Source organism: Larus michahellis, chromosome 11, assembly GCF_964199755.1.
Source record: "Larus michahellis chromosome 11, bLarMic1.1, whole genome shotgun sequence".
Classification (NCBI taxonomy): Eukaryota; Metazoa; Chordata; class Aves; order Charadriiformes; family Laridae; genus Larus; species Larus michahellis.
Window position 1 is genome coordinate 3,414,930 of NC_133906.1, and position 25,592 is coordinate 3,440,521.

General features: G+C 43.5%; 1 protein-coding gene across 5 annotated transcripts in view; it reads left to right on the forward strand.

The window, feature by feature from the left end:
- Window positions 1–3,929: 3,929 nt before the first annotated feature.
- The window catches only part of FBXW11 (F-box and WD repeat domain containing 11), a 75,112-nt gene continuing 53,449 nt past the window's right edge, over window positions 3,930–25,592 (forward strand). The window contains exons 1-4 of one of the 5 annotated variants that reach the window (XM_074603504.1): window positions 3,933–4,062; window positions 12,634–12,713; window positions 15,277–15,385; window positions 21,024–21,125. In XM_074603504.1, the coding sequence (XP_074459605.1) occupies window positions 21,075–21,125 (51 nt within the window). In that variant the 5' untranslated portion in view covers window positions 3,933–4,062; window positions 12,634–12,713; window positions 15,277–15,385; window positions 21,024–21,074. Of the gene's footprint in view, window positions 4,063–12,633; window positions 12,714–15,276; window positions 15,386–21,023; window positions 21,126–25,592 lie in introns of all 5 variants that reach the window. The other 4 variants (XM_074603505.1, XM_074603508.1, XM_074603503.1 and 1 more) reach the window with 4 other exon arrangements.

Below are 25,592 nucleotides of genomic sequence, written 5' to 3' on the forward strand. Positions count from 1 at the left end.
TTTCACACCTTTACAAGCAGATTACAGGAACTCAGGTTCCCTCCGACAGCTCACGCTCTGGTTTCAAAGACCCGCGCCCACTTCTGTAACATCCGTCAGTGCCATGCATTAACCGCTCAGGCTGCCACGGATTTACTCTTTCTTCAAATAAATGGAGTAATTTTTGCCTGTTTTTTCTCTTTTTCTTTTTTTCCCCCCTCTTTTACATTTTTTTCGTCTCTTTTCTTTGTCCTGGGCACTCCTTTCCGTAGTCAGAAAACTCTCCTGACTGCCCAGCTGTACTTGGGAAAGCGCCACGTAAAATAGCGTCGTGCTGGTCAGCAAATCTCTTCCCTGCGTGTATTTAGACTGAGAGATGCTGATTTTTCACTTTGGCATCACAAACAAATACCTGCTGCCGGGTTTGATCCCCGGAGCCGGCGGCTGATTGCAGGGGGAGCAAAAGCAAGCTGGATTTTCTCCCACCTCGTTCCCGGTGACCCCTTTGTCAGCTTGCGGAGGTCGGTGGCGTTGCGCAACGCGAAGGACGGGGTGCGGATTTGCCCTGCGAGTCCCGCGTTGTAGGTCGCGGTGTGAAGGTGGAAAGAATTCAGCTCAGCCGTCAGCCGGCTGCCCGGGTTTGAAGGAAAAGGCGCTGGGATGTTTGTTCATGTGGAAACGGAGTGTGTCTGGGGAAGGGTCAGCGGGCGCTTGCGCAGCCCGAGCTGGGGTTAGCACCGGTGTGCGAGTTTGGGTTTTGCAGTCTCAGTTTGAGGGACTTTTGGGGCAACGGCAGGTTTGGTATTCGCTTTGCCCAGAGCCATATAAACGGGGCAGCTCTCGGGGCGCAGCAAAGCTTCACCCCCAAACTCTGAGCAGCAGCAGTTGTTTGATGGGGAAGGAGACCTGCCGCTCTTGGTTTGTGTTTTTAAGTGCTATGAAAAGAGTTTAGACCTCATGATAAGTATTCTTTTAAGCATTTTTCAATGAATAAAATACATCTCTGCTGACATGAATGTCCTGTAAAGCAGGTGCGTTGTCAATAAGAAAGGACTTTGCACCATTCCCATTTGTTCATACTCCATTTTTTAGCCATTTGGCAGAGATTTAAACAGATAATGGGAAAAAATGCTTAGGGTGAAGCTACCGAGCCCATTTTCATCGCAAGCAGAGTCGGTCATGCTGTGCTGTGACACCAGATTGCTGCTTCTGGCAGTTTTGCTTCCAATTTCCACTGCCTTCGGTCCCTGCTGTGTCATCAGACTGCGGCCAGCGTGCCCTTGGTCACCCAGGGCACCTGAGCTCTCAGTGTCACCGATGCGGTGACCCCCACTTGAGGCTCACTCCAGCTGGCTCCCAGCTCCCGGTCCCTCTCGGCCGCGGTGGCGGTGGAGGATGGCAGCAAGCCGCTGTCTGCCAGCAGGACGCAGAGCCGAAGGGCTGGAAAAGCTGCTGGTTGCGAAGGGTTGCGATGTGCTAGGTGGAAATGCCACCACCGCATCCACGTGTCTCCTTGCAAGAGCCGCGCGTCTCCTTTTCCAGCTTTTGGTTTTGGCCCTTTCTGGCTTCGTCTAACCGAGACTGAAAGCTTTCTCCGGCGAGGACTCTCTGTGTTTATTTTCCAAACGCCGTGCCTGCCGTCAGGCAGCAGTCGGGAAATAATCCCATTTCGGTATATCCGGGATGGGTTGGACCTCCGTGTGGCTGGCCCCCGGAGCAGCTGGACTACCAGAGCAAGCAGAAATAGGTACTCAAAAGCACAGACACGATTGCCCGACCGAGCGATGCCAGCAAGGTAAACCCCGAGGCACACGACTGGACAGAATGGGACTTATTAAATAAAACTGTTTATTAAATAAATAGTACGGCATGCAGAATCAGCGCCTGGTTCTGCGTATCGTAATGCTTTCCTAATTCAGTACAATTTGCCGAAGCTGGTATTTTTCATGGATTCCGTTTTCATTTCTTAACGCTACTTAAGGAAGAAAAACAAACAAAAACACTAGGAAAAAAACCACCACCGCTTAATAGTTGGGTAATTCTAAAAAAATCATCACGCTAACAAGTTTCTGTGTATTCACTGTTTTATGAGCGAAAAGGTAAAGATAAATACTGTTGGTGCTTTATTTTGTTAAGTCCCACTCTGCAGCCTCGGGTCCCTACAGACTGATCCGGAGCCCTGCGAAGACTCAAGGCCCGGGCGGCGATGCCACCTCCCTGTCACACCTCGGACCGTGCAGGAGCTCAGGCAGGGACGTTTCTTATTTCCCAAGGCACCGTCACAGGCTGCAACTCCTCTGGGGTTTTTAACGGTCATTTTGAACTCGGCGGGTAACACCCAGCTCTGCCGCCAAGAAGAAACTCGGTCAGAGGTGCTGTAATGGTTTGTGGCAATTAGACACAAAACCAGCCGAAGTATCACTCTTTAGGAAAATGCTACTCTCCATAAACCCTAATATAAACGTTACTGTGACACGGACAAAAGCTTGCCAGTGTAGCACCTGACGTTTCCAATGGCTTTGAGCTCCTCCTCCTTCCTCCCCAAGTGTTTCTGATTTATTAATTGAGAGAACATAGTCCTCAGGTGTGGCACAAAGACAGGGGCCAATTTCCTCTTTGGGCAAGTTAAAAGGATTTTAGAGACACTTCCTTGTGTGTGTTTGGGAGCTGGTGCAGGGATTTTCCTTGGGAGTGGCTGCTGAGAGGCTTTGCTCTCCCTCCCTTGGTCTAGGTATTGGAGTAGAAAAATGAAATTAAGACAACTCCTGGTTCAACAGTAGGATATTAAAACTGTCTGAGATAATTGTGAATGGGATAAAGCTGTCGATTTGTTTGTAGATTTGACAAGCAAGACAGGACAGGGAAAGCAGCATCCTGGCCTGTATCAGCAATACCGTGACCAGCAGGACTGGGGCAGTGACCATCCCAGGCGCGGCTGAGGGAGCTGGGGGTGTTCAGCCTGGAGAAAAGGAGGCTGAGGGGAGACCTTCTCGCTCTCTGCAAGTCTCTTCTCCCAAGAAACAGGTGACTGGACAAGAAGAAATAGCCTCAAGTTGCGCCAGGGGAGATTTAGATTGGGCATCAGGAAAAATTTCTGCACCAAAAGGGTTACCAAGCGTTGGAACACGCTGCCCAGGGCAGTGGCAGGGTCACCATCCCTGGAGGTATTTAAAAGCCGGGCAGATGCGATGCTGAGGGACGTGGGGTAGTGGTGGTGGTGTCAGTGTTGGGTTGATGGATGGACTCAATGATCTCAAAGGCCCCTCCAACCCAGACGATTCTGTAAGGTGGGGGGGGGTCAGGGCAGCAAGACACGGTACTGTGGCAGGAAAGGACGGGGCGAGCGCACAGGGGTTTTCCAGCGCTTCTGACTCCCCCTCGTCCCACGCCGGCCCCACACCATTTCCTCTCCCCGCACAGCCACCGCTAAGGAGCGCAGCAGAGCGGCCTTCACGCTCGTTTCGCTCGATTCTGGGAAAGACCCCGGTCCCCGGGAGCGCGGCCGGAGGCGGTGCCGCCCTGCCGGGCCCGCCGTTAGGCCTCCTCGCTCCTCCCGTCACCCCGCCTTCGGGCCGCGGCTCTTGAGGAGACAGGGCCGCACCAACGACGGGCACCTGGGGGACACCGGTCCCGGCTGAGCCCCGCGGCAGTTGCTATTCATGCCGGGGGTGTTCCCGGGGTCGGCGGGCCCCTTGAGCCGCTCCTGGGCGGCCCGACAGGCCGTGGCGGTACCACTGTCCCCCGTCATGGCGGCTCCGCCGCTCCCAGCACCCGCCGCGCGGGCCGCGGGGCACGCTGGGAGCCGCCGGCAGCCAGTGGCGGCGCGGGGCCGCGGGGGCCGCCGGGAGTTGTGGTCAGCGAGGGCGGGCGGTGCCTCTCCGTCTTCCGGGCGCCGTGACGTCGGGGAGGACGTTGCGTGCGTGCGTGCGTGCGTGCGTGCGTGGGGCGGGGGGGGCGGGCGAGCAGCAGCGGCGGCGGCGGGGCCTGGCGGGCGGCGGGGGCGGGCGGGGCGCCGCGGTGGAGGAGCTGCCCGCCGCTATGGAGCCCGACTCGGTGATCGAGGACAAGACCATCGAGCTGATGGTGAGTGACCCCTCGCCTCCCGCGCTGCCCTCCCCCCCTGGCCCCCGGCCCTCCTCCCCCGGCCCGCCCGCCCGCCCGCCGCCAGGCCCCGCGGCCTGCGGGGGTCCGCCGCCGCCCCGCCGCTGAGGTGACTCCGGCCAGGCCGCCCTCGGGCCCGCTCTTCCCGCCGGGGGAGGGGATCCCCTCCCCACCTCCCCCGCGGCTGCCGGTCGGTCCTCCCGCTGCAGGCCGGGGTGCGACCAGCGCTTTGATTTCATTAAAAAAAAAATAATAAAAAAAAATTAATTAAAAATAATAAAAGCCCTGTTAGGAGGCAGAGCCGGTGTGGGACGCGCGGAAAATCGCGCCTGGTGCCCGGGTGATGCGGGCACGCTGCAAAAAAACCGAAACCAAAATGCCCCCCGGGGCTCCCGCCGCCCCCCGCAGCCGCTTGAACCCGGCCGGGGCCGCCCCGCGCCCCCCCGCGAGCCCTCCCTGGGCCGCCCCGGTGGCGGTTGCGGGAGGCCGGGGATTGAGGGGGCGGATCTGGGGCTCCTCCAGCCGCGGGGGGCAGCTCCCGTCTTCCCGGGGCCGCACCGGTGCTGGAGCTCCCGGCCAGCAAACACGGTATTATTTAACTGGACCTAATTGGTGTGTGTGTTATACCCCCTCATTAACGCTTACGCCGCTAAATTCGGGTGAGTGGAGAGGCGGCCAGATGGAAGCGATAGAAAGAAAAAGTTCAATTTTTAATATGAGCAAATCTTAGGTTTCTGTAGCCAAATATTAGGGGGCCCTAATTTTACTGCCTTTAGGCATGAATAAAATTAAGTTGGGAGTGCAGAGAGAGTAATTATTACTAAGTATTTTCTAACTTATTTGTCATAAGCATAATTTGCTTTCATGTACAAAATTTCATGCAATACTGCGACATTGGGTGGTGAAACACAAAGATTTGCTTTTAAGGCACTCTGAAGGTGAGTTGGGTTCGGTGGAGGCACTCAATGGGATTTTTAGCCAGCAGAGTTCTTGCTAAACTACCTGGTCTGGAAAATACAAACTTTCTTAGGGTGTTACCTGCTCTCAAGAAGCAAAAATTAAAAAAGAAAAAGTAAAAAAAGGCAAGCCCCAAAAAGCTTTGTGATTCTTTCAGTATGTGATCACTGAGGCCAGAAGCTTAAAAGCTGTTCTTAGTGAGCCTCCTTTCCTGATCCCTATCGATTCGGTGATCTTGCACTAAACCATGGGTGACATCAGAAGTGTTTCCGCGTTAGTGGACTGCAGTGTGGAGGGGAAAAGCTGGGGGCAGCTCTGCGGGTATCCGTTACAGGACGAGTCTCCTACAGAAAAGACGTCTGCTAAATTTCCGAGGTGTGACATGAATTGTAATGGCTTTTCTCCTACCTGGAACGGAGGGTTACTAATATTCCTCAGCCTGGGGTTATGGGAGGTGTTAAAATAGCATTTGAGGCTGGAAGGTACGTTTGCCTCACTCAACTTTCTTGCTTGTCTTTTTGTAAATGCTCTCCCTTTTTAGAAGTCCTTTCTGTTTGGGCCCAAATTGTTAGCAAGCAGACGCAAATGTGCCTTCTGCTGATAATTGTGCCCTCTGTTTAGAGAGAAATGGGAAATTTGCTAATGGATGCAAGTATCAATGGGGTTATTCAGATTTTTATTACGTAGTAGGAGATTTAAGAAAGAAGTTTTTCTTTCTTTCACAAGAAATTAATAAATATGAAAATGTAATAAGATGAACAATTCATTCTGTAGTTTCCACTAGAAAATAGTACTCTGTAAAATGGAGTTGGTAGTTGAATTTAATTTCAACCTTAGTGAAGGCTTGCGTAGAAACATTTTGATTTCGGTGTAAATGTTTCACTAAAACCCTTGAAAGTCACTCCTAAACGAAGACATGGCTTGGAGGTTCTGCCTTCTTGTGTGTTGTAGGAGATAAGGTTCTCCAGAAGATTTGTTTAAATACACAAAGCGGAAGCCGTATTGACAGAGTTTCCAGCCAGTGATTTCAGTATTGTATGCAAACTCTGGTATCGGTTGTTAATGCTGATGGCAAACATCCCTAAACCAGGGATCATCGTAGCCTGTCAGAGGTAGTGGGATGCTTTTCTTTGGCAGAGTGTTACTGTTTACTAAAAGCAGGATGTTTTATGCCTCTCTTTGATGCAGGAGGTTGGTTTTGGTGCACTTTGGGTACTCGATTGCTTCCCTCCATTGCCAAGGATAAATCTGTAGGAAATACAGGGGCAAACGTGTGATATAAAAGTTCTGAGGAGCGAATACAGTGTTGTTCTGAGGGGCTGATAAACAAGAGAGAATGTGTCCACATGTTAATTGCATGGAATTTTCAGAACACGATGTTCTAGCCCTCAACTGTGCCTTCACTGGATAGATCATTTGCATTTATGTAAAGAAAAATCAGTCATGGAAATAATACCGATCTATTTTTAAAGCTGGAATCTAAGAGAAGTATTTTAAGTTTCAGAGTGACAACTTTCATTTGCCGTATGAAGTTTTAGCGAGTGTTCTGAAGTCACGGTATCTTTTAGGGCAGCTTAAGGCTTTACATGTCTTGTTCTGGTTTTGTACATCGTGTCATCTAGCTGTTTTAACGGTGATGAGCTATTGATTTAGTTATGACGTTTCATTTGTAGATGGTATCTAACTACAGGGAAGGTACCCGTTGCCTGTAGAGGTGATTCCAAGAGGCATGAAGCCTCGAAGTTTAACTTGTGTTGGCTGTGGGAGGTTCAGATTTAGGCTAGCAGGGAATGTGACGGGGGTTGTTTTTAGTTTAGGTACCTTCGTACTTCACGCTGTCTCAGTTAAATGCTTTGCGTGAGTGGGCAAACTATTAGAAAATGAGTAGTAAGGAAGTAATCCGGAACAGATGGAGGGCTAGCCAAAATGACTGAAAGGGCTCTTTCTTCCCCTGGTTTTGATTTTTCTCTGTGAAATTAGATAACTGTAACCTTTTTGCTCTTTCAAAGAACCAAACTTTTTTTCTTTCTTAAGGTGAAGTACCATGAACAATGCTTTGGGAATTAGTTTTGGTTTTTTTTTTTTTTACCTACAAATTCATAGTTGTGTCTAAAATCCGTATTGTTCAGTTGTAACGAACCTGTTATATGAGTTTGTCTTCAATACCTGCTAAAGGCCATTTTCTGAGAAAGCTTCACTGATGCTATACTTTTGTTTTACCAGCAGACTGTCAAAGTAGGGGGTAATTAGCTGCTTAGTTTGTGTTAAAGTGGTTGTAAAAGAATACGTAAGTATTTGCAAATATGTTTGGTTTTTTTTAATACAGGTTAAAAAGTTATGCGTTCATGGGGTGAACTGCGTGCAGCATAAGATGTGGATAGGATTAAAAAAAAAAAAAGGTCTTTTTGCTCCCAGGCTCCCACCAGACGCCTATGGGACATGGTTGCTGAAGCAGGAAACCAACTGTGTGTAAATTCTCTCACTTACTGAGCTTATTATCCTCGGTCTTTCCGCTGTGTCCTTGGTGCGCATGCTGTCCTCCCAACAGATCCCCCTGCTGCAGAGTTGGCAGTTTAAATTCAATATAACACCGGTCCCTGGTAGTAGCATGAAAGGGTTATGGAAAGACCATGCCTAGGAATAAAACCGGCAAGTGCTTATTTACATTGAATTATCACTTGTATCTTAAAGTTATATATATGGAAAATATTCTTCATAATATACTACCTTTATTGTCTTGAACGTCTCTCTCTCTGTCTTTCATAAAAGTGTCCAGTGTTTAAGTGCCTCTGTAAATAATAAATGAAGAACTCTAATTGAATATCTTGCCAAAAGTCTCTCAGTTTTTCCTGGCAGAACTTTGATGTGAGCTGAAGGTCTTCAAATTCAAAAGGTAACAATCTGAGGATAAAGTGTTTCCCGTAGGCATGCCTTGCCAGCAGCAGCTTCTGTAAATGGTGCCAGCGGTACCTGGTGCCTTGGGTTACTGCAACTGGAGATGGCTGTGCCCCCAAACTATTTAAAGCTTTACAGTGCAAAATAAATCTTAGCATTCTGTTTGGAAACTCAAATACTGCTGCTGTATATATCTCAGTAGGGATACAGTATCCTGGCTTTTTTCTTCCCTTTCTGTCTCAATCTTGCCTGCTAAGCAGGCAGTTACATTTTTGTGATTATTTTTTTTTCTTTTTTCTTTTTTGCTACATGTTCTTAGAGGAATCCCTCAAAGAGTTTACTTTTGTTAGCGGTAGAGATACACAGACTGACCAGGCAAGGGTCATCTTTGCATCTGAAACAAACGAAGTAGTGTTCTAGCTAAAATGTGACGGGTTCTTAATCAAAGGCAGGGAGTAAGTAGATGGAGAGTTAGTAAGATGTTTGTAAACCTGTGCGTAACCTAGTTGTGCTTTCTTCAGTAGGATAACAATCTATTTGCTTTGCAGTTATTTTTTTTTTTTTAATCTTCAATAGCTAAATTAGAGTTGGGAGCTGCGTGTCAGACGTTTAAGCACGCAGTCAATGGCGTACTGGATGGTTTCCTACACGGGGAAGAAAAGCAAATGGCTAGAGCACATCTCTAAAGAGGTGGTGGTTAGGTAGGAAGGCACAAACGAGCCTTTGGGGCAGGGGAGGTGAGATCTGTGCTGCTGCAGAGGCCATTGCAGTGACAGTCACATTTCAGGGAATGCCTGTAAGAGGAAGGGTACAAATATAAAGAGAATAGATTGCTGTGACTTTGGCAGCGGTGCAGAAAATGGGAAGGAAGAGCTGAAGAAAACGAATTAGAGCAAGGCAACTGCATTTAGAGCCAGCAGTGATGATGAAATGAGGGAAGTGGACAAAGAAGGGTGGAAAGCTGTATCTTTTGGGAAGGGTTAGATGAAACAATAGACTGAGTGGGGAAAGGGGGTGGCAAAGGAAAGAAGGAGAATACACAGACGGGCAAAGAGAGGTTACAAAGAAAAAAGTTATCTGAAATTTGTGGTTGTTGAGGCGACAGCCATCAGTTTATACAGGTGAAGGAAAACTGCAGATGCTCCACTTGTAGGGAGAATTCTAAAACTAAATTGCTTTTAGTTCTCAACAGGGGAAACTTTTTGTTGAGTTTCTTGGGGAGGCTAAGTGTTGGTGTTTCATCGAAGGCTTTTTAAATCTCATTCGAGATTCGGAGCCTTTTTTTGCCTCATTTTCTAACGTTACTAAACTTTTTTGACCTTTGCAACAATGCTGAGCAAGTAAGATGCAGCAGAGAAAGTTCCCTTGCTGCCCAAAACATGTGTGTAGCTTCCTGTGTGCGTGAGCACCTCTGGGTAGTTCCCAGGCCGCCCGGTTGCCTGTGAGCTCGGGCTTGGGCCTGGGAGGCCCTGAACTGTGCTCGTAAATCCAGTGTCCAGGTGTCACTGTGGAATGAGATCCCATCTCTGCAGGCACGCTGGTATGCGCGCCAGCTGCCTGCTCTGAAGTGCTATTGGATTGCTCCTTTAAAAAAGTTGTAAAGCACGCGTATGCCATTTCTGCATTTCAGCCCGCGCTGACTGTATCCCTTGGGCAGAGTTGGTGAACGTTGCTAAAAATTTGGGTCGCCGATGAGCGTTGCAGCAGCATCTCAGCAAAACAAACTGTACCCTCAGAGAGACTTGGGAACGTTCTTTGAAGGATGGATGTACCTTTTCATTTCATGTGTGTTTTCTAAAACACCTTCACTACTTGTTAAATCAGCTTGATATATGTCTTTTGATGCGTTATGTTTTATTGCTGTGCAGTTCAGAGGTCACCGTTGCTTTGGCATTTTCAGTTTCATCTTCCCGTGCTGCTTTGAGTGCTTGTGCAGCAGCGTGCAAAGTGAGATTGCTGATGGGTTTAAAATGAAATGGATGTCGCAGCAAACGTGCCAATGCCAGAAGAATGATGTGTGGGAGAGACTAAGAGACCATGGTTATAAGAGGGCTGCTCTGTGACAAGTAATTTTTTTCTTGCAAGGGAGAAAATAAATTGAAGGGAACTGAGAATGTATACTGAGTTGTTTAAACTAATGCTGATTAATAACAATACTTATGTTCCAGTGTTTTTTTTCTCTGGTGATGTCGTCTTTGTACTAATGCTACTGTTTATGTTGTTATATAATCTGATTTCTTGGTTTGATTTTTGTAGTATTGATAGTGCCTCATTATTTGCAGAAAATCCACTTTTTCTGGAAAATCCCTTCCTTCCCCAGTTTATTGGTGTGTTTGTGAGCTCAGCGGTGCGACATCTGACAGACTCCTCCATTTGCCTGTCCTACATCCACACATTTCCCAGTATGAGTAGTGCATGATCGAGACCAGATAATGCAAAAATAACGCAATGCCGTTTGTATTTTAACAACAAAAAAGCACTGACTCTTTTTAGAAACTTAATTTGCCTCTCATGCAGGGTAAATTAACAATGGGAGCGTTTGGCGGCCTGTAGTTTCTTCATTGCTTTGTTAATCCAGGTCCCCTCAGGACTTGCATCTCTGGGCTTCTACCCCAGGAAAGTAACATTTTTATTGGTGACCAAAGAGTATTTCAGCTTCCCAGGCCCATTTTTTGTACGAGTACGGACAGAAATTTGTAAGATGTAGGTAGGTACCTACTTGCTAGGAATAGGGACTGATGCGCTTTCTGGGTAAACTGGTAAAAGCTTTTCGGGTCAACTTTTAGCTGTGTCAGCGCTACAAGACTTTGTTTTGTTCATTGACGTAGAGGAGAAACACAACTATATATTCAGTGTCACGAGTTGCGGGGCTGCGTTCTGAGCGTCATGCTGTTGAGAAGTTCTTGAATATGGAGTTTTGTTACAAAAGAAGTCATGACAACTTGCCTTCTTTGCCCTTTTGTGAGGCCGATGTTTGTATGTCAGGATGCCTCACACGATGATGTCTTCTTCAGATCTTCAGTCATGCCAATTTAAAGTTTTCAGACAAAAATATGTACAGCTTTTTTGAAATCTGTAGTCAGAATCTGTTTGCAAAATCTAAGTTACAATTACAGCTTGTATTTGATAGGAGAATCTTTTAGGCAATTCTGTTTGGGCAACAAAGGACTAGCTAGGGCAACTTGATATTCAGGCTGTCTCCGTCACTCCAGTGCTTCTCGAGACAAAAACTGGACCTGTGCTGTAACACTTGCAAATATTTTTCAGGAATAGCCTCCATGGTGAAGCGCCTCTCCTTCCAACACCCTGCTGGCTCTGTTGTGACTTAGCAGATCAGTACATTTATATAATTTTGATAGCTGGCTTCTTACTGAGCTGTATTGTACTCTTAAAATTCTGAGTCATATGCCTTGACATCTTATCACTTTACTTGGCAGCCTTAAAAATCCTAGATTGGACACAATATCAGGCTTACAGTGCTGCTTTGTCCTTGAAATGTCACCGTATAGTCGACTGTTGCTTTACCAGTGGTAGAAAAGCAGAAAATCACCCTGGGATGAGGATGCCCCTTTCATGGGGTAGCTCTGGGACATCAGGGCCGTGACTGTCCTCATCGACAGCTGGGGAGAGTGGCAGTTTCTCCCACCCTTCTCCAAGCTGCTGGCGCTTTGAGATGTGGGGCACGGTGGCGTAGGCTGAAGAACGCTTGGTTCAGCTCTGCAGAGGGGTTGGACAGCAGAGGAAAGGGTGAGAGACAGAGGTGACATATTCTTCTGTGGATGTGGCAGCATTATGTTCTAGAAAATGTTGCCGTTGCTTCTGGCTGCTGTTAGGGGAAATTCTGTAGGCTGTATCTCAACCTTTTTGAAGATCTGACTGGTAGGTGCGCAGTCTGGTCTCTCTAGGATATACTTTCTGCTACACACGTAGTATGGGTTTTCTTCAGACTCCATCTTCTCTTAGGGGTTATTGTTAAAGCTGCCTTAGATTAGTCACTCTAAACATACTGCTGAAAGTGTTGGATGAAGGCCTTTTATCATCTTGCTCAGTAAGAGGTGACTTTTTCTCGTCTCAGGAGTAGCGTGCCTTGGCTTCCTCTCTCCTAGTTGTAGATTGTTTTCCAGAGACACAGCGATACTGAAAATTTACTGAATTCAGCACTGCCATTCGGATCATAAGCGTCTTGAAGACTCCGTCTTGGTGCTGCAGATAGGTGAGGCAAGTCAGGTCACTTTGAGTCTGGAAACAGGGAAATAAGCATTGCAATAAAACGCTTTAGAGCATGTCTGTGGCAGATTAGGAGAACTGTATTGGACTGTTTTGAAGACCTGCGTATTGCTGTGTTGGCAATTGATGGAGTTGTGAGGTGTGAGCTGGCGGTTGAAGCTTTAGCATTTGCTTTGTTATTTGCGTTGTAGTTTCTTCTCATCTTCCTTAATCTTTGCAAAGTGCAGCCCCAAAACATTGGTTGTGCATTGGGTGAGTCAGGGCAGGGGAAAGAGCAATTTCTTGTCCCTAAATCCATTTCTTTGTCTTAGATCCACCAATCCGATGACCCCACTAACGTAGTTGTTACCGGACTGGTAAGGTGTCTAGGTTGCCTTGTCTCTCTAACAGCATTAGGAGTACGTAATTGGGATTTCGTTCAAGAAAGAAGTAGATACACCAAGCTGAAGATGATTGGCTGCTCTCTTTTAACAGACAAGTCTGAGAAGGAAAACCCATTCGAATCCCCTTTCATTCTGGATTGGTGGATCTGAAGCCCAGAAACAAAGTTTCAGGTAAGAAGTCACCCTGTACTATCTCTTGCTGCTTCTGCTTAGATGAGTTTGTCCGCAAATTCAGTATCTTGCTTTAACTGCTTGATGTCCCTAAAGCGTTAGAACACACCAAGTTAGCTGCTGAGCTCAGAGTAAGAAAGGGCGTATTCAGTAAATGCACATGCAGTTTATTAGGAAGTTGCAAATCTACTGTGGAAAACAGGCCTAGGAACACAAGGTAAACTTGTCTTCTGCGGAGCTGGGAAGCAATATCTACAGGTACAGGGGCACTAAGCCAGTGGCTTCTGAAAGGAGAAAGCAGCCTTACCAGTGACTTCGGTGAACTTCTTACTCAAGTTCAGGGAAGTAACAGCTCTCTGCTCTGACTTCTAGCTGTGTATGAACCTCTCATGAGTTCATCAGAAATGTAGAGAACTCGTCTAGTTGTTCGTAGTACAAATTCCAGTGGCTTTTACCCTGCTAAAATGCAATTTGAAGTTCTGTTGTGGGCAGCACTTGGAGTCAGCCTTTTAAATCCTTCATGAGATTTCAACATAAAGTTCTGTTCCGAGTTGTTTTCAAAGCATAACTGAGCCAGTTGCAAGGCACGGTTTTCAAGTGGAGCTTTACAGTTATAGCAGATTTATTTCAGAGTAAGGGGAGTATGGTCGCACTTTGAGTCACATTCATCTGAGACTTTGAGATGACTGTAAAAGGCTACAACATCTAATCTTAAAGACAAGTTTGGAAGGTATTTGTGTGCGTTAGGAAGGAAAGCCGGGTCCCTGGCTTATAGGGATATAAACTTACGCGAGGTAAATACTTGGTGTGAAGAGGAGACCTGCAGCTCTCGTAACGCCCAGCTTTAGTGTAAGGCAGTGCTTTAATGAACTTGGCAACTTATTTCTAAAGTTAGTAGGAAGCAGTATGCCTCAATTCCTTTTGATATTAATAGCAATAACACTAAGCCGCTTGAGTGTTCTCTTTTATAGACAGCTATTAAAGCGAATGTTAAGGCCTCAATACTTAATCTACTGCAGAAGAAACTCTTGTAGGAGCTGTTGATCTTGTGTATCGTTTTAGCTCTGTGTTTGTTTTGCTGGCGTGGTATTTTGTGCAAAAATTATACTTGAATTTAATTGATGAATACATATATAATGAATTATTTGCGCACAGGGTAGTGTTGTTTCCTGGTTTGATTTTTTTTTTTGAGTACTTTATTTGGTTAGGGTGGAGAAGTCTTGGGCATGCTTTTTTAGGATAATTCTTTAAAAAAATCGGAGGGAAATACTCATTAACCTTAGTCTGACACATTTGGTGCAGTCTTGTCTGATATCAAATTGGATTTGTCCCACGCGTGAACCAGACTCACCTTGGAGTTAACACTGCAAAATAACATCTTCCCGTGCAATATTTGCTGTTCAGGGTGTGCCTTTTTCTAAAATGAGAGAATGGGAAGGCAGAAGTGGACTTGGCATCTTTAATGACGAAAACTGAAAAGGGGAAATAATTTAAAATACACTGGGGGGGTGGGAAGGGGAAGCATAAATGTGTACTCCTGATGATTAAGATCCCCGATGTTATGATATTTAATATTGCTTAACTTTTTGAAACATGAAACAGTCCTATCAAAGGCAGTAGAAAGCTAAGTTGAACTCGAGTGCAAGTATATGCAGGTTGGAGGCTTAGTCCTTGCCCAGGTTTTGAATCTTACATTTCAAAAGGCAAAATGTAAGTCAGGTTTCAAAGGCTATGTAAATGTTCCTCTGCAGCATTTGATGCACAAACCCTGAATGTGAACTTAGCATTTTATTATGTGCTGAGCCCTGACTTCATATGCATTACTCGTTGAGTTAAAGTGTACGCTGCCTTGTCTATGCTAATTTTTAGATGGGGTTAGTATTATTTTTAGATTGTGTTAGGCCTCATCCTTAAAAACTTAACGCAGAAAAAGAGTCTAAGACAACTTTTACCATCTTATACAAGTTTCGGCCACGTTTTTCTAAGTGTTTACCTTATTCACTCAAAGTTTCTATTGCTTCAATTGGCAATGCTAGGTCTTTTTTCAGTACTTCTCTTTTTTTCTCTCTCTTCCCTCCCCCCCCCCCCCCCCCCCCCCCCCCCCCGTTATGATTTACTATGAGCAGGTGTGCTGCTGTCTGTAGATGTCTGTAACACCTCGGTTCCTGCTGCATAAAAGCTTGGGAAAGCCATTTTTCTTTTGAAATGGCCTTTTCTTTTTTTTTTTTTTTTTTTTTTTTTTAAGGATACGTTCATGCAGAAAGGAATATCACACTTCTGGAGTTTCGAAGCAGTGGGAATTGGGATGCATGTACATGACGGAAGCAAGGGTTAATCTAAATACTGTGTGTTTTGGAAAGTTTAGATGATTTCAGTGAACATTCAGAGTGATTTATGTAAACGTATCAGGGTTTTCTTCCTAGTCTTTTGTGTCTTCCTGGAAACGAGCTATTGCATCTCATAAGTATTACCGTGATGAGTAAATTATAACTGAGTAAGATTGTTGTTATATTCAAAGAAAGCATTTAATCTTTTCTCCACTGAATCCGTATTCCTTTTGTAGCATTCATTTTGTTGTAGCAAGCGCGTACTTTGATCTTCAGGAGCAGAGCGGGACTGCATTACCGATCACCCTTCTGTGAATTCATTGTCCTATCTAGAAGAACGGTGTGGTAATGAGGAGAATTCATCTGATAAATTATTTTCCCTTTGTCTTGCTTTAAATTTCCTGATTGCTCACTTAGTATTTTTCCCCAAATGCAAGAAGCTTGCGTGCAGAGCTTGAATGGCTATTGGAAGGTTGTAACATTGAGCGATTTTTATTTTGAATGGCAATCATTTAGCTAAACAGACTTTTCTAATGGAAGTGTGACTCAGCTGTTGGCTACCTATTTTTATTTTTTTTTAGAATGATCTGGTAACAATAAAGGAATAATCAAAAACATTTCACAAGTTAAAATGAGTTTGCCACGCTGTGGATACCTATTTTTGAGAAATTCGCTTTTGCATTCATCGAAGGACAGAAACGCAGGAGTAAATTACATCTAAGACAACTTTCTTGACCTGAGAACGTAGCTGTTCTTAAATTGAAGCAGAACACTGGAATGCGTATGTAAAACTCCGTGGGTTTTGGAAATACCTTGTACGAATGGTACTCAAAAAGCCTTCCAAATCAGACACTCAAGACTGGACGTGAGATTGCATTTTGGACATGGAAAAGGTGGTGATGTGACGGCACCGAATCCAACAAACTTGTATGGAGCATGTGAATACACTGCATCTCTCAAGGGACAACTTGGTTTTGAAATGAGAATAGGAAGAGTACAAAGTGCTACTATTGGTCTGCCGTAAATTGTTTCTTTGTTTTGGGGTACCTCGGCAAAGGTATTAAATGTCGTACCAAAATGCGTTACCGTGCCAAGCCAGGCTGTCGCTTGTGGAACACCCATCTTTGTGTTGTGTGCATGCCCCCACACTTTATTGCTGACTAAGTGCTCACACTTAAGACTGCACTTCGACATTTTTACTTTTTCACCTCTTGCAAATAATCAGCCTGCTCGTTCCGATATCTAGTTGGTTCAACACTGTTCTGCTTGTCACTGTTTTGAATAAAAATCTCTTAAAGTAAAAACAGCAGGTAAGATCTGGATGATATCCCAGCTAGCAAAAGGGGACAGAGTTTGAGTAGTTGGCAACTATTCCCTGCCGAGTGTAAAATAATACTGAAGGCCTTTGAACAGTGTTGCTGCTTTCTGGTTTTTTTAATGTCTGATTATCGTTAATGCTGATTTTTGAGAAACTGAGATCTGAGCTTGATATTAAATTTGATTTGGGAAGCATATAGCTTTCATAAAGGGGCATGCTGCCCTCAAGTCTGAGTTTGCTTTTCAGAAGACCTCTGTCCCACCATTCGTTCTGAGCTACTGGGAAACGTGTCTGGCATTCCCAGCCATAGAGAGTTTTAAGTAACGGCAGTCACCCTATGAATTTATCAATATTAAGTGTTAATGGAAATAAAGAAGTATCGGTTCTGTTAGTCCTGGCCTAAATCACAGGAAACTAAACAGTAAATTAAAATTTCGGATAGCACGCGAGTTTCTTATAGCTTAAAAACCTGTAGAGAATTCAGAATGAAGGTTGGAGTTTTTTGGTTGTACCTTTTTTGCCCATCCAAATCTCTGTTTGTAGCCCTGTGGACACCCAGAACGTGAACTAACCCTACTGAGGAGCTGGTCTGTCGTCAGGAGAACGTTGGGAAAAACATTTCAGACTTTAGGATTTGTACACTTTAATGATTTGTTAGGTTCTAATGTTCAATTTAGTTTTGTAATAAACTGCATAAGAAAAAAGTTGTTGCAGGAGGAGTGAATTAATGTAATTAGTCATGCTCTTTGAAAAAAAATGGAGTCAGTTAGCTCCTTCATTTGTTTTACTGTGTTTTTCTTTGAAATTCCAAAATGCCTCCCCTTGCCAATCTTTTTTGGGCTCTGTCTAGAAACTGATTTTTCAAAAGCAAGGATATTTTTGCCTTAAGAACAGAATTTCCCAAACTGTAAACGTACCAAAAGATTTTGATTCCTTATGTTATCTTGTACAAATGCAGTGAACGCAGTGAAAAGTTCTGAGGCCGTAATTTTAATACTTTATAAAACTTCCAGCATTTAGGCTTGGTTATGTAAGTGCTGTCATTCTTAATTATGACACTGCAGTGTTGCCATCCCTGGATATCAAAGATGTATTAGTTCCATCAGGAGCACAAGCTATAGTCCGTATTCATTTCTTGAGCAATTTAGCGGGCTTTATAGGATAAATGGGTGATTTAATTTTTTTTTTTTTTTTTTAAGGGAAAAGAAAGTGTGAGGATTTCTGGGGGACGTAGCTCCTCATTTCAGATGCCCTGAAATGAACGGTTTCTGGACGTTTTACAGTGCGTTAACAAAACGGCAGTGCTGTACACCTATGAGAAGTCCAAAGTGAATGAAAACTTTGGATTGTTCAGGGGCTGATAGGGGGTTTTTTTTTTTGTTTGGTTTTTATTTGTGTGCCTCTATTCTAAAAGTTACCACCTGCGAAGTTGATTTATTGGAAGAATGCTGTTGCGTACTTTACTATTACTATAAGAAGTTCTTAGCACCTGGCCTTTAAAGGCATTGAAGCATATTCCTTTTTTGCTGATACTACTGAGAATTCATAGTTTTGAGTATAAATGCAAACATTTGCTTGGGTTTCCTAAATTTGAGATTTCGGATTGAAACCTAAATCTCGAAATGTAATTCCTGAGGCTGGACCGCCAAAGGAGTTCTCTGTGTATAGAATTAAAATCAATCATCTGATGGTAAAATTAATGTATTAATCTTCCCAAACATAAGGCATCTAAAAGGTCAGATGAGGGTTTCTCTGTTTGTCTTTACTCTTTCAGCATCATTTGCTCCTTGCCATGAAGCTGTAAAGCTCCTCCCCTGCCCGTAGTGCGTTCAGATGAACACACAGCGATCCTAATGGGAGTCGATTAAAACTCTGCATGGCAAATTAGTACGTTCCTTAAAGTTTGAGTTTTGATTTGCCTTATCTTAGGCTGTACGCTTCTATTGCCTGCCAGCAGGATTGACGCTGTCTTACGTGTGCATTTAATATTCTGCCTGTTGGCCGGGGTCATTTTCCCTTTCCCAAACTTTATTAAATGGCGCTTATTAAAAGGCGGGTGGAAAGTGAAGGCGTAAGTTCAGGCTCTTGTTATGCGAAAATTAAATCTTTAGTACACTATTATGCTTTTATTCATGACAGTTCCTATGCAAGCAGGGTCAAGAAATAACATGTCAGTGAAGCACACAAATATTTGCACATTCCTCTTTCAGTGTGAAGTAGAACGCAATATTTAATTTGTAGCATTGTGCAATATTATTGCTACAGCTAAGTGTCCAGTGATTTTTATAAATCCTTTTATTCAGGGTTTTGTAATAGTGTGGAAAGGTTTTTGTGTGGCTTAAACTTGGCATGGAAATGGCCTCTGTGTCTAATGTATTTTGAACTAAATTAAAAAATTGTTCTCAAGTTACTCATATTTCTCTTAAGTTCTTACAATTTGCCTTACTTGGCCAGAGCAGTTCCTAAAAGAAAACACAGTCTAATAACCTAAACCAGTGATTTTTAGCTTATGATTTGTGGCCTCCTGTAGGTGTAGGTTCGTTATACAGATTATATGCACGCTTTTGTACATCTTACCTGGAAATCTTAGGAGAGAATTTTGTGGTGTTTCTTAATGAATGATTTTTACTAAGTGATGTGAACAGAATTCAAATTTTTTTTTTATTGGGCCTGTATGTTTAAAAATGCAAAAATTTATCGGGTCTTTAACAAATACCTGCAGCAGTGCACTGAATTTCGATGGTTCAGTGTTGCGGAAAGACCATTTGGGTATTGTGTCAAATAAGATTAAATAATGAAACAGATAAGAAAGGAAGTTTTTTGAGTTATATACGCTTGTTTTGAAGCAGAGTTGCAAGCGGTCTATATAAGATCCTGCATCTTCAATATCAGGATCAGTGGGTTTGAACAGTATATCCTAACTTTAAAAGTATATAAATCCTTTTATTTTTTGGTGTCTCGTTGAAATTAAGGTAGTTTCCCTAATGTCACTGGTTGACTGTCTTAGAACAATTCTGGGAACTAAATTTCGAGTGTTTGTGTGAGGACGTGTCAAAGTGAATTACTGCCAAGTAATTATAGCTATGTGGGATTAATTACTCGATAGCTAAGTGAAAAACCATATTTCTCTAAGCTTTTAATAATATAAAACTGTGATTTATTTTGATATTGGAGGAAGAATACGCTGTAGCATAAATATGTTTATTTTTACCTCTGTACATAAGGTATATACACCAAATCATCACATGACAAATGCATAGTACAGAATATCCCTATGGAATTGCAGCCTTCCTGCTGGATTAGAGGAGAGAGAATTCCCGTGTGGCTTGCTGCTGTTAGGGTCATTCTTCTCCTGATTTTGCTTTAATTTCTCTCCCTAGCGCTGAGATGAAAATATTAGGCTTTCTTTTGTTTTATTTCTAAGATACAAACCAAACAAAAATAAGGTTTTTAAACTCTTCACTTGCTCCGGGCTCCCTCCTTCCCCTCGGCGCTGGCACAAACCGCTGTCCCCGACTCTGCACCTCCCGTTATTCCACTTACAGCTTTCATCTCTGTGGGATTTTTCTTTTAAAGCTTTGGTGTTTCTTATAACTAAATTGGAAGCCCGGGTGAAAAATATTGAAAGCTAAGTCTGTGCCAAATTTTAGAGCTGGGTTTGTGCGCTGATAGTGCTTAATTGAATCCTTTTCCCGAACTTTATCTGATGGTTATGTAGTGCATGTACTGTTCTGTCCTTAAAAGGAACTGTGAAATAACATCATTGAGCTATAAAAGGTTTGGGGAGTCTGTCTGCATCAAATTTCTTCAGCTTCAGAAAAGAAACAAAAAGGATTTCCAACCTTTTCCTAACTCCTGGTGTCAGCAATGTGGAGTCTGGTAGTTAAGCTTGGTTCTTTCTGGTTTGGGTGGTGTAGCGAGTAATAAATGTAATTAAGGTATAATTTGGCTTTAGGATACCCTCAACTGAGAATACAATTTATTTTTTTTTCCCAATAACCCATTTAATCAGGGTGCTGTGCATCTCGACTAAGCAGAACTTGGTCTTGCAATTTGAACGTAGCTAGGTGTTGGCCCCCTTTAAAAATACTTAATTTTTTTGGTTGTGTCAGGGTCCCAGGTAACCTCAGACGTTGCTGTCGGCTTTGCTGTCAGAATAAACACGCCCAAATGGGTTGAGAAAGTTGAGACAGTGCGGGCTGCCAAACCTTAATTACCCAAGCTCCTCCGGGTTGTGTTCCAAAGACTTTGCCACCCTGATGACGAGCTCCTGCCCTTCTGTTCCTGGCGGGCGGCTGCAAAGGTAAAAAGGCAATTTTGGCCGGGCGGGTTCGCTGGGGGAGGCGTCTCCCAGGGATGCTCAGCTGATGGACCCCAACTCTAACAACTCCAAAACGACTGGTAGGACGTCACGATGTTGAGCTGGGCACTAAGAGGTTGCAAATGAGGAAAATCAGCTCGTTCTCCTTGGTAGGGCAGAGGGATGGCTTATTTTCTGAAAAGGATCTTCAGTCGTTATTTTACCCTTGGCCTCTAACCTTGTGATTAATGTAGAAATAACATAGATAAGTACCCACGTTAACATACTAATGAGTTGCCTGCCTTGAGTGATTTGTTGTGGCATCTAACTGCTTCTTCTCTTCCTTCCTTTTTGTCACCCTGCAGTGTTCTGTGCCAAGGTCTTTGTGGCTAGGCTGCTCCAACCTGGTAGAGAGCATGTGCGCACTGAGATGCCTGCAGAGCATGCCCAGTGTCAGATGTCTCCAGGTGCCTTTCTTCTTTCTTGTTGTAAATGTTATGCGTATGCTGTTGAACATTTGTTTAAACTCTCAGGACTCTTGTTTAATCAAACTGTTAAGTCTGCTAAATGTTTTTTGTGCATCCTTTTCTGAAATCTTCTACTTAACTGCATTCTAGGAGTGAATCTTAAGAGGGCTTTCTGTACAGTAGGCTCTTGGGGGGGGGGGGGTGGCGAGCTTTTGTGTTTTATTGCCTGTTTACTGAAGTTGTGATATAAGTAGCATAGTTGTGCATGTTGCCTGCTACGTTTTGCTTTCTCATTTAATTTAAAACAAAAATAACGAGCTTTGCCATTTCTTTTAAATTGCAATGAACTGACTGGCCTGTAATATTTGTGTGATTTAATTCAGAGAGGATAAGCTTTTTATTTTCTACTAAGCGGGAACCTGGTTATAGCCTTACCTTACAGTCGTTGCGCATGTTTGAATGCAGAATAGTTAGCATGGAGTCCTGGAGCTCGTTGGGTTACTCTGTCAGCTCAGTTTCTTAACTCTTTAAAAGTGAAGAACAAGGGATGGGGGGCTTACTCTGCATAGAAGACCACTGAATCTCGAGTTCTCTGTTGTTTTTCTTCTAGTAAAGCTGTTGAAGCTGAGCCTGCGTAATTTATAGATGGGGGAACTGCTGCTCTTTCTTCGCTGGTTTGGGAGGGATTGAAAAGTATAAAAAGGGAGATTTTGATACCAGTTAACAATTTTGAACTGCCGGGATATTTACCTTGGAAAGAAAATGCAGAACATGGGTAGTAACTGTGCGGCACTTCCTACAGTGTTTCTGAATGTAACCTTTTTAGCAGAACATAACTATTATTTAATAGTAGTATCTTTTATAACATAATAGCGTTATTCAGTGGTTCAGTCTTTCATGTGTACGAAACGAATACTTAAAAGAAATTGCTTTTGTGAATGAAAACTTAACACGAATGGAGATTTGTTTGCAGTCAGTCCATTGGAGTTCAGACACTGGATAACGCCAATGTCTTGCCTTAAGAGAGTAACCGCCTATTTCAAAACTTCTCTTGCCTGCAGAATGTGGCCGCTTGAGTTCCAGCAAATTTGAGTTTCAGAATTAAAAATGTCTTCAAAATTTCTGTTAAAATACAAACATGTGTTTCTGTTTGAATGCTTTCTGTTTCCGATTTTGCAACACTATTCAAAGGGCTGGGGGGGGGGAACCCCCGTGACCAAGACAGAAATATAGATGGACAATCCAATTTTCCAGAAATTGCCACTACCTCTTGGCTAAACAATGGTTGCAGTAGATGCTTATAGTCATGGCAAGGCAAAGTCACAGAGGTTTGCTGTCTGTCTTGGGAATATTTACAAGCTAGTTTTAATGTAAGATCTTCCTGCTCTCTTTGCCTGATCCTCAGCATTCACCCCCTCACTGGAAAAGTAAAACAAAACTTTTTTTCAGTGAGAATTCTGAATGTTTTTCTCCTTGGACCTAACTTGTCAGTGCCCAAAGAGCATGTTAGAATTTTTCATCAAGCGATCGTAGTTGTTTTTAAGATGGATGGTGATGTTGAGGGTAGTTTGGGTGGAGCGTGGTGGGATGGGCCGGGAATCGTTTCAAGGCTTGTTAATGAACCCTGGCGAGGGACGTGAGCAGGGAGCTGGAAACAACTGCTGCTTTGCTGGCACGAGGCTGTTCTTTGGTGCAGCCCTGGTTGCAATCCTACACTTTCTTGCTTAATTTTTTTACCTTCTCTCTGCCAGGCTTTTGAATTTGTGACTTATGCCTAACTGTATTTAACAGTTTGAGAACTATTTCAGCAAAAGGAGCAGTTGTGCAGTTAATAATTGTCTTTTAAATGGTAGGTGTAGGTCTTGGCTTCATGGGCTACAGGCCTCGGGGAGGGCTGGCTGCTGGACCCCCACGCAGGGAATTCCGAAAAGACTCGTCGGGCTAGGAGTTTCCTTAAGAAGCTCAGGTTCCCTGCTGCAGGCAAGGCAAGCAGCTCTGACATACCTGGTTTGGGAATTGCAAGGACTCCTTAATGACGAATCTGAGAACTTTACGACTACCCCAAGTTTCTTATAAATCAGCTCTTTGGAAATTTCTCATCAGTTAGTACATCATGGCAAATGAAATGTTGTTTGGTTTTTTTTTTTTCCCCAACTGAACTTCTTATTAAAACAATATTACAAACAGCAAAATCTACATATTCAATTGAAACAATAGTGAACCTGTTTCTTGTGAACGCTTTTTTTTCTTTCTGTTACGGTATCTGTCATTAAGTACTTAGTAGTTAACAGTAAACTGAAACAGTGAACACTCAGACCAGGCTGAGCTGTAGGTTAATTGATGCAGAATACATTGTGTTACAAACTTCTGTTGGTAATACTGATTGCAGGATAAAATACAAAACAGTTTGTTCGTGAACGTACTGCTTTATACAGCAGAGTTCTGGAAACCTGTTATCACACAGATGAAGTGTCATATATAATTAAAACCCATAGCTAATGCAGCTGTTATGTCAGAATGTGTCACTGAAAAATTTCTCAAACCTGTATTGTTTTCCGCAATTGTTACAGATCTGTCAGCTTTCATAAAAACCACGTTTGAAGTACTACCCATTAATTTGTGTAGGCTTTTTGCTCCATGTAGCTGTAGCAATTTAACAATCCCAGAACATTTTTAACTGTATGATAGTTACGGCTAATAGGGTTAACAAATTTTAGTAATAGTAAAGCACTTGCAAGGACAACCGCGTTCTTCAGGCTGGTGGGATTGCTTTGAAGCTTTGGGGAGGTCAGGGTTTGGAGAGAACAAATTTTGTGTCTCCAGCCTGTGAGGGATTTCACCAGGGTGTTTGGCCCCTCTGCGTGTTGCTTTTCTGCTGGCTGCACCCTCCTGGTGGGTGGTGTAGAGAATAAGAGGGGTAACTGTCCTGAGCAGGCACTCGTGGGGCACACTGCTTGGTAAGGTGTAGAAAGAGCTTTGTTGATTTAAATTTTGTTCCAAAATAAAGGTGCTTTTTTTTAAAAAAAAAAAAAAATCTGATTTTTGTAGAAGTGCAACCAGGAGTAAGAGGTTTTGAATCTTTTAGAAGCATCTGTGGGAGATACTTTTAAAAAAAAAAAAAAAAAGCTTCTCCTTTCAGGCGTGTGACTCAGTGATGCCCGAAGGGGAATGTGGAAGTGAAAGTGGCACCAGCTGCTTTTCCCCGTTTTGTATTTTTGGTACCATGACTTGCCCTTCATTGTTTCCTGAGCTATAAGCCCACATGTAAAAACAGGTCGGGCATATGTACCAGGAGATCTTTGTTCTGTAGCACACATTCAATTAGCGTCATGATGATTAATAGGAAGTTTAAGAAGGGAAATATAGAAGGCCTTCAGTGATTCACAGAAGTTATCTGGGAGCTGTATCGGTGTGTATTCTATGTCTAGAGTAATTAGTGAATGGACCAGAAAGGCGGGGTGGGGGAAATCCGGAGCCTTGTAGAATTTCTTCAGGAGGCTCTTGTTCAGTCTTAGGGCTTTTTCAAACGTTTAGGCTTCAAGAATAATCTACCATCAGTCTAAAAGAAGAAAGCAGAGATTAGATTTACTCTTGCCTTTCCACCGTGTTGTTAGCAATCATAAAACCTAATTAGGCTCTTCTGAAATCAAGCTGTAACATTTAAGCCACTGATGCCAGCGAATTTGAGGTAGTGTTCCAATTCTCCACAATTAGTCTGGCTTTTGTATTCTGTGCTTTTTCTCAAGCCATAAAATACCTTCATAGCTCCTGTAGTTTACTGCAGAAATACTTACTTTCTGCAGTCCGTGAGCTGTTAGTGAGTGGAGAAAAGAAAGAGATTGTTTATTAAAAAATATTTCCATTTGTGATACTTGAAAGTTTACTCTCATCTATTCTGATTTTCAGCATAATTAATGTTATTTGGAAATAAAGTCCTTGACACTTACTATCACTTGTTATTGTTGTATTGAAAAATATAGGTTGAAAGCCAGTTTATAATACTTGAAACTACTATAGATTCTGAGGCCTCATTTTTAACTCCTTAATTATCTTTAATAATGTTTTTGTACCAAGGAGCTTACCATTATGCACACACTTGGATTCAAATAGCTAGTGTTTTCATCCTCTCTCTGATATGGATTTGACTGCAAGATTAAAAGCATACTGGTCTCTTATTTAGGTCTTTAGACAAACTGGTTCCATTACCAGTTGTGTAACGCAGCCCTATGGGTGCATCACCTTCCGTAGCTTCATCCTCGTGAAGCGTCGCCGTGGTTTTGAAAATATTTTGTCATGCTGATTTGGGAAATAGCTCTAGCAGTGCTGTCACGCAAAGAGAAATGTCTAGGGTTCTCAGTCCTGTGAGTAAACATCTCCAGTGTGAATTAAAGACTAATCATTAAACAGCAGAAGATAAGCACCCAGACGTCGCTTTGAATTATTGCATAATGTAGCATGTGGTGAAAT